The sequence below is a fragment of the Mastigoproctus giganteus genome, chromosome 1 (assembly GCF_048544385.1).
Source record: "Mastigoproctus giganteus isolate SK-2022 chromosome 1, ASM4854438v1, whole genome shotgun sequence".
In the NCBI taxonomy this organism is placed as follows: Eukaryota; Metazoa; Arthropoda; class Arachnida; order Uropygi; family Thelyphonidae; genus Mastigoproctus; species Mastigoproctus giganteus.
In genome coordinates this window covers 175,915,081-175,927,969 of record NC_143575.1, presented here as the reverse complement: position 1 = coordinate 175,927,969, position 12,889 = coordinate 175,915,081, and the positions used below count along the sequence as shown (strand labels likewise).

Sequence of the window (12,889 nt, the reverse complement as noted above, 5' to 3'; positions counted from 1 at the left end):
GTATAAAAGAATAAAAGATGGACAAAAAAAAAGAAAAGAAAATGAACGGAAAAGCCTGCAGGGAGGGGTCAGTGTGATTAGCCCTTCTGCTGTAGCTGAGAAAGTGCTTTTCGCTTTTTTCCTCTGAGAACGAGGCTATGTGACGAAGATCCACACGGACGTTACGGCAGAATATAAAATGGAAAGTGAGTGCATTCACTCAGAGTGCGGCTAACGTGGTCGGCCAGGAAACTCGTGCAAGGTCTGCGTGAAGCGACCAGAATTGCCACAATGGACAGACTCTGTTCGATATAACATCTGGAAAAAGTGGCTGTTGCGGGTATTGAAGTCAAGTCGGTGGGCCGTAAAAGTAGGTGCCTCGTGCGTCTTCAACCACAATGCACGGAGTGAGTATCGAAACATTATCCATTTTTTTTGTCGATCCTCCCATTTTTTTTTTTCATGCTATTTATTTTTGCTCATTTATTTGCCCGCTACTGATCAAATTGATGCTGGATTATCATTTATTCGACAGTTTCTCATTATTGAGATCATTCTCATTGTTAAAGAAAGATATTAACACTTTAAATACATCACTCACTCCTGTATTGAACGAAATTACCACTTTATTGATTCCAAGTAAGCGGATTAAAATTATTTACAACGGTATCCTAATAATTCCTAAACAAGCTTCCAAGTGAGTTTGAAGTTTGTCAGATGCTGGATTATTAGCTTATTGAGAATACCTCTGTAAATAACTTTAATATGTTTACTTGGAATCAATGAATTCATTCAATACTTATGTGGAGTGTTATTCTTAAAATCAGAATTAATTCCTACACAGTAAAGTATGTATTGTCACAGATTTCAAATTATGGAACTGCTAGAACACTGTCCAATCCACGCTCTGCTTATATACTGTATATGTCACTTGTTCTCCTCTTAAGATAAAGTTATTATTACCCATACAAATGGCCGTAAAGCGTAATTTTAATTAAATAAAATTATAATAATTGAAATGTTAGAAATATTTCTCTAGAAAATAAAATGTGCTCTTTGTTTCTTACAATACTAATTTTATGGTGTGTAAGAACACCATCCTTTTATCCGAGCATGTATTGTTTTATTATGGATGCGAACAACTATAACAGCGTGTATTGCATTTAATTGTAGACTGGTAATACTACCAGTCTATATTATTCGATTCGATTCGATTTTATTTTATCGTTGGATTTGTTATTACAATCTCTTAAACATTAATGTGGGCCATTTATTTCTTATCTGCTCTCCTACAGCTCCCGGATTCAGGTTTGGGCCAATGCACGCTGCATCTCACTCTATACTGTAATGTGTCTGTCGGCAAGGCCATCTAGGTCTTTCGAGAACCAGCTGGTAACCTTGGTATACATTCTCGAAGTTTTCCGGGACCCTTGTGGATCGGCTGTTGGAGAAGGGTGGAGGCAAATGCAGTGGCGGTGATCTAGAAAGTTTAGAGTTCGGGAGGCAGTAGCGTATTCGGAACAACGGGGGTAGGAGCTGGGAAATTGAACCCCTTGATAGTTTAGTTTAAAAAAAAAAAACATTAGCAAATTCTAAAGCAGTTTTAGGCAACACCGTGTTTTTATATACTCGTATTTTAATCACTTGGTATTGACTGATCTATTTATATAAAATTATCCGCTTCTCCAAATTGATTACAGGTAATGCACCTAGGCAAGTCGAAAGCCAACGCAGGTCCCCTGGGAAAAGTGCATGATGAGTGCGTGTGTCTTTGTATGTTATAACATTTAATGATCAATAAGATCAAAATTAATAAAATAATATTAGTTTAAGTTTGTAGATATTTTTGCCGATTACTAAAATGAATTTACTTACTTAAAAATGTAATATTAAGGTCTCGGCCCAGATTCTGTAGGCATCTAACCCCCCCCCCCCCCTTCCACCCTCGTCCTTCTCGCCTCACCATCTTCAATAACCGCCCGTTGCAGCTCCTGACAAACCTCCATGCGAACTTGCTGTTGCTCAGGTGTGAGTAGCCTTGGAACTCCAGCGTGCACAAACACATGTCATATAGAAATGGTCATGGAGAATACCATGCGTGCTTCCTATTGATGTTCTCAACAACTTTACCAATTGCCTTACTGTTATACGACGATCTTCTCTCACGATTACAGAAGCAGTGTTTATGGTTTCTGTTTTGACAGCAGTGGTTGGAGTTCCAGGACTATGCTAAAGGCCACTCTCTAGGCCGTACCTTATCCATCTTAAACGTTGCAATATTGACTGAGTCGAAGTTGTATACAATGAGTTAGTAGGAGCTCCAGGACTACCGATTTTTTGTGCTATATAGAAGCGTAGATTGACCATAAGCCTCTTTTAGCATTCCACATGCTTCATCTGATTAGATGGAAACTTCTTGAGATGGAAACAAAATTTGAGAGCAGAATACTGTTCCTCCCGTGTCACATCCATTGCGCATGGTGTGACCTCCAAGGTCACACTGTGCACACAAGTCAACTGCGCAGTTTCTATGTGATGCAGCTTGGTTTGTTGTAAATTTCGCAGCTCAACGAGAAATAGCAAGCAGTGCGGTTATTCATGGAAAATTGTGATCATTCTTTATGGAATAGTCCTCGTAATTCTCTCCTTAAGTGGGGGAGAGAATTAAGAGTGTTTATTTTAAATATTCTTGGGGCCTTTTCATCAAATTCGATGGGATCTGACCAATTTCCTCTGTGCTACTTTCCCTCCCTTAAAGAACTGCTAATCAATTCCATCTCGTGGCTGTTCATCCTGCGCACATCAACGTGGTGAGGTTTCAGTAAAAATAAAATTATTGAGAACAGAGTAGAAGATTTTAACGTTAATTTGATGATCGAACGCACCCGAAATGAAATCTAGACAACCCAATGTTAATTTGTCGATGAGCTTTTGATAATAATTTTCATTCACGAAATACATTTTTGTATAAACAATCAATAATAAAAAAGAAGAATTTGAATTTAATAAACTAACAAACTATAAAAAAAAAAATAATCAACTAACTTAAAGTAAAGTCAAATTTTATTATTCAGATATTTGAATGAAAAACGAATAACACTTTTAATTAAAATTTTGTTTCTGCACATTTATTTTTCAATAAATGTGCAGGTTTTCTTCAGAAAAGCGCGTGTCATTTTTGAATATCACCATCCAGATCATTCTGGCACTGAACAATAAGGCTTGTACAAATAACCACCATATTGTGGATGGAATTAAGCAAAACATTGAGAGCTTCACAACATCGAATATATTCTTGGTAGAGTCGCTCATCAAAAACACTAAAAAGAGTGAATGCATCTGTACACGGACAAGGTGGACACTTCGGCACATTATTTACACGTTTAATTAAATACTCTATTCATTTTTGTATTATTAAAAAAGAGTATAGTATTCGGGGTCCTGATCCTTGAAATTTAACAGTAAACGCGTTTAACGAATTGTCACCTCATTCTAATGCTTTATGTCCGAATCAACCTAGAGACTCTAAGGAACTTGTGAAATACTCAACAGTTTAATTTGCTCGTTTTTATTTTGTTCTGGTAAGAAAGTCGTATTTTTAATCATAAAAGCCATCTTTGGGTATCAAAGAAGGCAAGAAATAGCGAACATGCTTCTAAAGATCTCACCCTCCCGACTTCCTGTTTCTTGCAGATGGTCCATTCAAGTGTCAAACACGTCTTTTCTTTCGTGCAGTCACTTTAAGAAGTCCCCCTCCCCTGCTCCGCATGAACGAGCTTTTCTTGACGAGGCTGCCGATCAGTTGTGTCAAAACGGAAGGCAGTGAAACACTGGAAGTTGTAGAAAGAGGATAAGGCACTAAAGCTATTATCATTCACTTCCCCGATGGATGTCGTGCTTTAGGAAATTGTCACCTGATCCGCTTGATGAAACAACTATTGTGGATTCCACTAACACAAAAGACTGTCATTACACCTATGTGACACGAGTAATACACGCCTTTGTTTTAATACACAATATAAATATGAATTTCATAATGGAAGAGAGATCATGCAAAACAAAGGCCGGACTTGTTATTCGCAAGTGTTTCATTATATTAGGGGAAAATTATACTCATTTGCTGCCTCTATTTATACTTCCAGACGCTTTTGATAATACAAACTAACTTTTATTGGTCTATTAGAACGTGTGACCTTGGGGGCAATTAGTTATATGCACAGACTCTCCAGATTCATTTCATTACGTGTCGTTGATACTGTCCCCTTCTTATGTGATCATGCATGACCATAGCTGTAAGTATTAGTGCGTCCCCAAGATCTTGAGAGCTACTACTGCAGCTTACAATCACTTGAGTGTTCAACACCCCTGATCTATAATTACGATTCAAATAAAATTTTTGTATTTAAGTGAACACAAGAACGGATATTAGCAGAATATTTTCTCCCACTAAAATACGGATGGATAGAAATGTCTAAAGAGGCATTTTACTGACATACTTATTTATCCATTGTAGTTCCAGCTTCTTTCTTCTCCATTTACCTCTGTCTCCAGCTGCTTCCAGCTAACGCCTCTTCTCTCCACATCGGTCTTGTCTTTCCATTCTTATAAAACATTGGTCTTATCTTCTACATATCTCCTTATCAATTCTCCCTTCTTTATCTGCTGTAATCCATAAATATCTGAGACTATCCACTTCTTTTATCTTCTTTCTATTTCTTTACCTCCTCCACTCAGCTTACCACCTGCTCCTGTACATCCTCTTCCCCATCCGCATCCCCATAAATCAACAAATCATCAGCAAACATCATCACTTTCATTTCCTTCTGTCCCAATCCTTTTTTTTAACAGTATTTGCCATCTGATCCATTACTGGTGTGAACAGCAGAGTTGAGAGTGCACAACTCTGTCTCAGTCCATTATGAATTTCAAACCGGCCACTGTTTTCATACAGTTTTCAGTCCTTCTGGATAGACTTTTAATGCTGTCTATCAACAACTCCTTACTTCCAGCTTATTTAACACTTCCCACACCTTTCTTCTCCCTACACTATCACACGCTTTTTGATCTAAAAAAGGCTATGCACAAATCCCTGCAATGCGCATAATATTTCTCCATCATTTGTCTCAGTGCAAAAAGTAGATCCGTGGATCTGCCTTTTCTGAAGCTACTCTGCTTTTTTTCTCATCTTACTTTCTTTTTTCTCATCTTACCTTTTTCTTCCATTTTATCTCTCTATTCCCTGCTGTTCAATAGCCTCCTAAAATAGTCTTTCCACCTTCTCCTTATTTCTTCCTTCTCTTTAATTATTCTTCCATTTCCATAATACAAGTAATATTGTTCCTCCCTCCTGCTATTCTTCACTAACCCATATAACATCTTTTCCCCATTATTCACATCCTGCAGATGTTGATACCAACTCTCCAATTCTTTCTTCTTCTGTTCTTTAATTACCGTATTCTCCATTTTTGTGTCTTACATCGTGTACATAAGAGTATCAAGCCGCTGCTCACGTAGAATCCTGTTACTAATCAGAAGCTCTTAAAAACGTTTTAAAAATATCAACATTTTCGTTTTTGCTGCCTTTATGAAGAAGCAAATGTAAATCAGTGGAGCGTGCAATTTTTTGTGTGTACCTCGAAGTCATGGCAACGTGTACAGAAAGCGGAAGAGTGTGCAGAGGGGTGGAGTAGTGAAGCGAGTAGTCTCCTTTAATCCCTAAGAGTATACAAATAAGTTAAGATATAAATATAAAATAATAGAAAGGAAGATGAAAAGTGCCATTGGACTCAAAAGAAGGGTTCACATTCTTCTACTTTATTGTGAGTGAGCGAATATGAAATGACTAGTAGGCCAAGAAAGAGAGAGTGGTTTAGTTTTTTTATTTGTGCTAAGGGCGAAATGGGAGAATAAGAGAGGAGGAGGAAAGGGAGCTTGTAACATAAGCCAAAATCCAAAAAAGGTCTCATGGCACCCATTGTTGGGTACATAAACTCGCACTTTTAATCTCAAATAGATTAAGCTCACCTTGACCGTAATTTTCTTCGACCGGTGTGGCAGGCCATCTTTCAAATGATCTGAAAACAATGCCCAGTACGTATACTATATCTATACGATATATTATACCTACGCGGGCACTGTAATCTTTCTCTTTGATGGAATAATCGAGCGAATTCGTAGTTCGCTTTGATTATCACTACCCGACCATTTTTTTATTCGTCATACCTCTGGTAGGCGCCTCCGTAGCCAGGTGGGCAGGATCAGCAGTGCGTAGCACGCGCTTCTTGATTAGACCGAGGTTCGAGTCCGTCAACACCAAATACGGAGGATGCGGAAAGGTCAGGGAATGACCACCGCATACCGGAGCAATATGGCCTTAGTTGCTAATGCTCTTAAAAAAACCAAATAACAAATAACAACATACCTCTGGAACTAAAGTTAGTTGTTATCGTGAACAAAATTAATGTCCTCGTTATGAAAATATCAATCTTTTACTTCTGTCTCATCTACATCAAAAGATATACGCATTTTTTAAATTCCTTGTTTTTATACAATATCAGCATACATTGGTTGTAATTATTACACACAATATATGTTACTTAGACATATTTCCCACTAAATGATTTCCTTTTATACTCCAGATTGCTTTCGCGTTTAAGGAACCAACAGTAATCTCCCATCATGTCAGAGTCCCAGCGACCGTGGTATAGTTTTCCCATTGCAGATACGTCCTGGTGGAAGCGCTCTCCTTGTTCATCACTGACGTCTGCTAAGTTTTCAGGAAATAAATTCAGACGGGAATGAAGGAAATGCATTGTCAATGACATTCGGGACCCCATGTTCTTGTAACATTTCGGCAAATTTGTCACCGGTTGCTCATAGTTCTCTTCTTTTCTCTTTCCGAGGAATCCGTGTACCGCAACCTTGAAAGATCTCCATGCACCAGTTCAACATCATTCAGGTTTCCTTGAAATTCTTCATCTTTTAAGAGCTTTCTTATTTGAGGACCTACGAAAATTCCTTCCTTCAGCTTTGCATGAGATAAATTTGGAAACATTTTCAGTAAATATGCGAACCCTCTGCTTTCTTTATCCAGTGCCTTAGTGAAATTCTTAATCAGTCCAAGCTTGATGTGTAAAGAGGGAAGAAAACCCTTTTGTGGATCAACCAATTGAACATACTTTACATTACTTTCGCCAGGAATATATTCATCTCTCTTGTCCCAGTGTTGTACGACGTAGTGTTTGGCTGTTGCACGACTATCCCACAAACACAGGAAATAACGGTATTTAGTGAAACCACCTTGCAGTCCAATCACTTTTAGATCACCACAAATATTCCAACCATAGTCATTGCAACGTATAGCAACAAGAATCTGGAACATACTATCGTAAGTTTCTTTCAGGCCAACAGCATTAACAAGAGGAACTGATGGTAAAGTATTTCCATTATGAAGCAATACTGCTTTTAAACTTAGCTTTGCCGCATCAATGAACAAACGCCATTCAGAGGTATTGTGATCAATGTTCAGTTCGTGCTAAGACCAACGACGTCTTTGCAGACACACATGTTGTTTTCTATTGCAAAATATCTTAAACTCTTCATTTCGCTTACGGACGGTATATTGCAATGTTTGTACCTTTGGAGAGTAAGTTCCAAGTCCCAAGTCTCTCATGAAGTCGCTTAATTCTTCTTATTCAATGTAGTGTGGGGCCTTTTCTTTTTGTGGCTAGTAGTCCAAATCATGAGAAGTACGTAGTTCCGCGACATCTGGTAAAACGATTTCTTCTGTACCTTCATCACTACTTTCAATACCCCAAGGTTTTGGTGGCACAAGTACTGGCAGTTCTTTACCGTGTGGCACTGGTTTAACCGCTGATGGGATATTTGGATATTTGATGCAGCGCTTGCTCTTTTAGGAAATACCTTTTATTTTTGTCATTCAGAAATAGCAGTAGTCTAAATGATTCTTGGGCTCATGCCACACCATAGGGACGGCAAAAGGAAATGCTCTCAGCATGCCATATGAGCACAGCCTTAAGTTCGTTGTACAAGTAATACAACAGATATGTGGAGCCCAATTGTTTTCTTTGTCACCGATCTTGCAGCCGAAGTACAATGAATATGCAACTTTTGTGACATTGTATATTTCCTTCCTCTGAGTTTTTGGGGTAAAGTGTCCACAAACATAACAGAAGTTATCTGGGTGGTTGACGCAAGTTCTGCGCTTTGTCTTCCCCATTTTGACAATGCATTAACCTAAAAACACTAAAAGCAATCGGCAAATTTGAACAGAATGTGAATTGTTGTAGCGTAGTTTTACCATACACTATATATTGAACAGTTGAATGGTGTAATAAAATTAATAAAAATACTGACTTGTCTGGAAAAGTGCATCAAAATATACTATATTGCAAGAACAGTAATGATGTACTTGCTTAACTTTTAGCCCAATAAACTTATTAAACAAATTTTAAACTTATTTAATTTTAAACTTATTAACCAAAAGTTAATAAGTTTAAAAATTGTATTTCAAACAGAATACAGTTATCAATCTATATCTTAAAACTGAGACGTGATAGGAAATTTTTATAATTGATTTTAAATTCTATACATGACTAGAACTAGAACTTGACCAGAAACAACTATTGATTTGCTGGACGTAAAAAATTATTTGTAGTTTATTTATTTTCTTTTGTTTGCTTTAGTTAAAGGAATTCAGAGTACGTGCAGTTGAAATTATTAAAACAATTAATATTTTTATAATTTTTCACATATCAGGTAGTTATTGATACACTGTTTCATAGAATAGGATTATGCTATTCTCACAGAGTAGCCAGTTATTAATAATGTAATGCTAAGTTAATATCCAACAGCCACAATAAGAGAGTTGTAATTATTTTTTTTTTCCCGGCGGTTTTATTAAAAAAAAAAAAAAAAGCAATCTTACAAAATATGAAAATGTCTGATATAAATTTTGATGACAACGAAAGCTTTCTGTAATTAGCGTGTTTATTATCGATATGATGCTTCTTTCGAAAAGAAGATATTCCATCTTTCTCAGCATTCAGTTCCCTGAGAGTCTGATGGCTAGAACTACATTAAGAACTACATAGTGCTCCTTGCTAGGACTTAAGAATGGATTACTTATTTGAATTTAGGCGGGGAGAGAGGTAAAAACGAAAGAAACCTATTGTGAAACTTAACTGTGTCTTCGGGGAGAGTATATTTGATTCGCGAAAGAGGTCTAGGTTGAAATCCCGTCTGGGACTGCAGGCATTCTTAACGATGTCTTAATCAGCGTTATAGTTACCTCGAGTTATGTGACAGAGCGTTGTTAAAGGATTGGATGCCGATATTCAGTCAACATCCATACGCAGAGGAAGAACTTCTCAGTTACGTATAATGATTTTGGGTTCTAAGTGGGAAGGGGAACCCATATGGAATCTCCAGAACTCGTGTCACAATGTGGCCCATTGAGATGCATTCCTATATTGTAAAATTGTATGAACTGTATCCTCTGGTACGTTTTCCGGCTCTTATAAGATGAAGAATTGGAATGCCCGGTAGAAAAATCTATATAATCCTCATCCACGGCGGATTAATTTAGCCACACGTAGAACTACCCATAAAAACTGCTTTCATTCCGATGGAAAAGACGATGGGATTCGAATCCAGACTATTTCTACACAATGTTAGATTTGCTGATCTATTCTACAGATCTATTCTACTCCCTAATGACAGATCTATTCTACTCCCGAGGACTTCATTTCCTATAAGACTAATTAGAACAGTTTCCGATTCGCAGGCCATAGGCTATTACAATAGAAATGAACCCCATTAGGACATGAAGATTGTCGTTATGATATTTTCACTGCCTTCAAAGATGTTCAGCATTAGTATGGAAACTAGAAGTTCTGGGATCCGTTTGATTCTTTAACAATCATTCGAAATTAACCTCCTTGGCCATCTTCCCTCTTCTAAAGCCTTCTAAGACCAGCTTTTTCTAATTATTATGGACTTTCGTTTGCTGAGAATGCCACACAGTTTACTCGCTGGTTTTGCAATTATCTCAGAAAGCCCTTTTTAATAATGAACTTTATATTTATGAATAGTGTAAAACAAATAAATTTAATTTAAATATTTGGCACCAGTGGGATGCATGCAACCATAGGGATTTTTGTTTTCCGTCTCTCTGTATACAGAGAGATGGTACGTTAAGAGTAAGCACGTCTTGTTCCCCAAGACGTGATTCGGTTTGATTCCGTTATCTAGGTCATGGCAGTACGGTGTAATTAACATGTTCCTGAGATTATATAAACTTTTTACTTTTAAATATTTCAATTCACTGAAATGGAGGAGAAGGTCACAGAGCTTGATATCTGTTGCTGCGCATACCTTACAGCAACTTTCCGAATGCACCATATAGTGTAAAACAACAGGGTAGACATGGAACGAATTAAAACTGGTCTTCATAGGCTTGAAACTCTCGGGATAGAGACTAAAGATATTAGTTACCTACCGAATTATTTGTCTATAACCGGAGCTAATACAAACGAACTTTGGACGAAAGTTCTAGCTTTCCGATTTTTATTTCCTATCCAATCTTTTCCACTGTCTCGAACTGTCCTGCTTTTGCATCATCACTTATGCATTCTTCAAAAAGAATGGGAGATTCACTTTTATTCTTTTCACTGGAAAACTAAGATTGGTAGTTTATTTAAGGAAACCATAGTTAGAGCTGTATATTACAGCTGTATTCAGTACGAAAATGTTCATCTTCTTTTAAGATGAGTCCTTGTGGTAGCACTGTGGTTGTAATCAGCGTCCTTCCCACACCAATTGGAAATGGCACGGGTTCGAATCCCGTCAATGATGTGTTGAACTTTTAGGTTTCTTTTTCACTCCGTGGCTGAGCTAGTCGGTGTCCAAGGTGAGGATAGCAAGGTTTTATCTCCCGGAAACTCCAGGGTAACCCTAATATGTCAAATACGTTGAACACTTCCATATGGAAGTGTTCAACGTATCATATTGAGGTAAATTTCTCTTATTCTTCTACAAAAGTTCTTAACTTTTGTAGAAGAATAAGAGAAATTTACTGGTTTATGGTACAATAGGGCAAATTGTACCATAAATCTTAACTGGTTTATGGTACAATAGGGCAAAATAAAACATAAGGGACTTAATATATATTATTTTGATAATTTTAAAGAAAATTCAAAAGAAAATTGAAATATTTTAATAACTCTTGATGTATTAAAATTATCACAAATGTGAACAGATGATATTTATACTTAATCATTTATTTTTTAAAAAAACATATATATTTTTCAGCATATATTAAAAATCCAACAGCGCAGATCATATGACTTTTCAATAATTAATATGTGAAATATTTTATATTTAATTTACCATTTTAATTGATTTTATATTTTTCTTCCACAGCCACTTGTTACCATTCTCTGTTTCTGCTGTCTGATGAAATTATGCATTCTGCTTCCACTGCAAAGGCCATCATCAGACGTCCAATCAGATGAACTAGGAGAGTCTGACCTAGTACTGCGTGAAATTCTAGCAAATACTGCAGTGCAATCGCCGGAATTACACGTCAAGGAAAAAACGCTATTATCTAGCACAAAGGAATCCAGCAAAATAGACTCTCAGGCACTAAGCATTCAACAGAACGATAGGAGGGAACATGACGTACCACCGCCATCTTCTAAACAACTAGAAAAGTTAATTGCTGACACTAACAACGACACTATCAGTGAAGAAAATCTCTACAAACTCGATTATGGAATGGATGATGGTAAGTACCGAGCTTTTCGCTATGAGGAAAGAACTTCTGATGGACTTATTGTTGGTGAAATCGGTTTTCACAGAGACAATGGAGTTGTGCGTGGTGTTCGCTACACAGCTGAAGCAGGAGTGCACCCGAAGCTTCTGTACGAGACATTATTGAGATTTTTTTCCTTATGAAGTAAGACATCTTTCAGGAAAGTGATCCTAAACACGAGTTCAACATCGTCCTGGGGACATTCATAATAGAGGCCTCTGCGCAGTTATTTCATTATTATCTACGTCTTCAAATGACTTGTGCAATCAACTTTTATTTATCATCATTTACTGTTCATAACGCAGACTCTGACTGCCCTTTTCAGAATACTAGTGTGCCATATTTTAGAGATTACAGGAAAATTGTTCCTATAATGTCTTTAGCGAGGATTGCTGAAGATGGATTATCTCCCCAAAGTTCAAGAGAACATGCGTGGATGAAAAACTAGTTAATGATATGCATTTGTGATATTAAAACATATATAAATAGCTGGCGGCTGCAACTAAAGACCTTTGAGGACACTAGGAGCCAGGCCATTAAAAACTCTTCTCAGGGCAGTTTCAAATAATGTGCACTACAAAAAGAAAACTATAGACAAGAATTTCTTTGTCACCTTAAGCAGCGATTACAGCCCAATCACCTCTCGCTGTTATAAGCCAAATAAGTATTAATCCATCGAGATTTCATAGTTCCAAAACTGAAAAAAAAGCAAGCAAAAGATAAATATTACTAATTTGGATATTTTATTTAGCGTATTCTGTGATAGCATAAGTTTGAGATTTGGAAGGCATTGTGTACTGTAAATATGTTTCAATAAATGATCATTCCACTCAGTGTTATTGGTTTTGTTAATCTTTACATGAATTAAAATTATAAAAATTCTTAAAATTAACAACCCAAACGTTTTCATTTGAATTAAGATCTGGGGTCAGGACTGGCCAAGATGAGTTCTTCTTCGTCTTATCCTCAACAGTTTCAACCCAGACTGCGCATATAGAATTATCATAGTGCGGACAGACCTGCACCATGGCTCCATGCACAAAAACCACATAAATCAGCACCAGAATATCACTGTAG

The 12,889-nt window shown here is 37.0% G+C and overlaps 1 protein-coding gene across 1 annotated transcript; it reads left to right on the top strand.

Moving 5' to 3' along the window:
• The first annotated feature begins 216 nt into the window (after positions 1-216).
• LOC150091292 (uncharacterized) lies at positions 217-12,514 on the top strand. Its single transcript, XM_090383139.1, has 2 exons — positions 217-386; positions 11,422-12,514. Exons 1-2 carry the CDS (start codon positions 378-380, stop codon positions 11,953-11,955), a joined length of 543 nt encoding a protein of 180 aa, XP_090239265.1. The 5' UTR covers positions 217-377; the 3' UTR covers positions 11,956-12,514.
• The last annotated feature ends 375 nt before the right edge of the window (positions 12,515-12,889 follow it).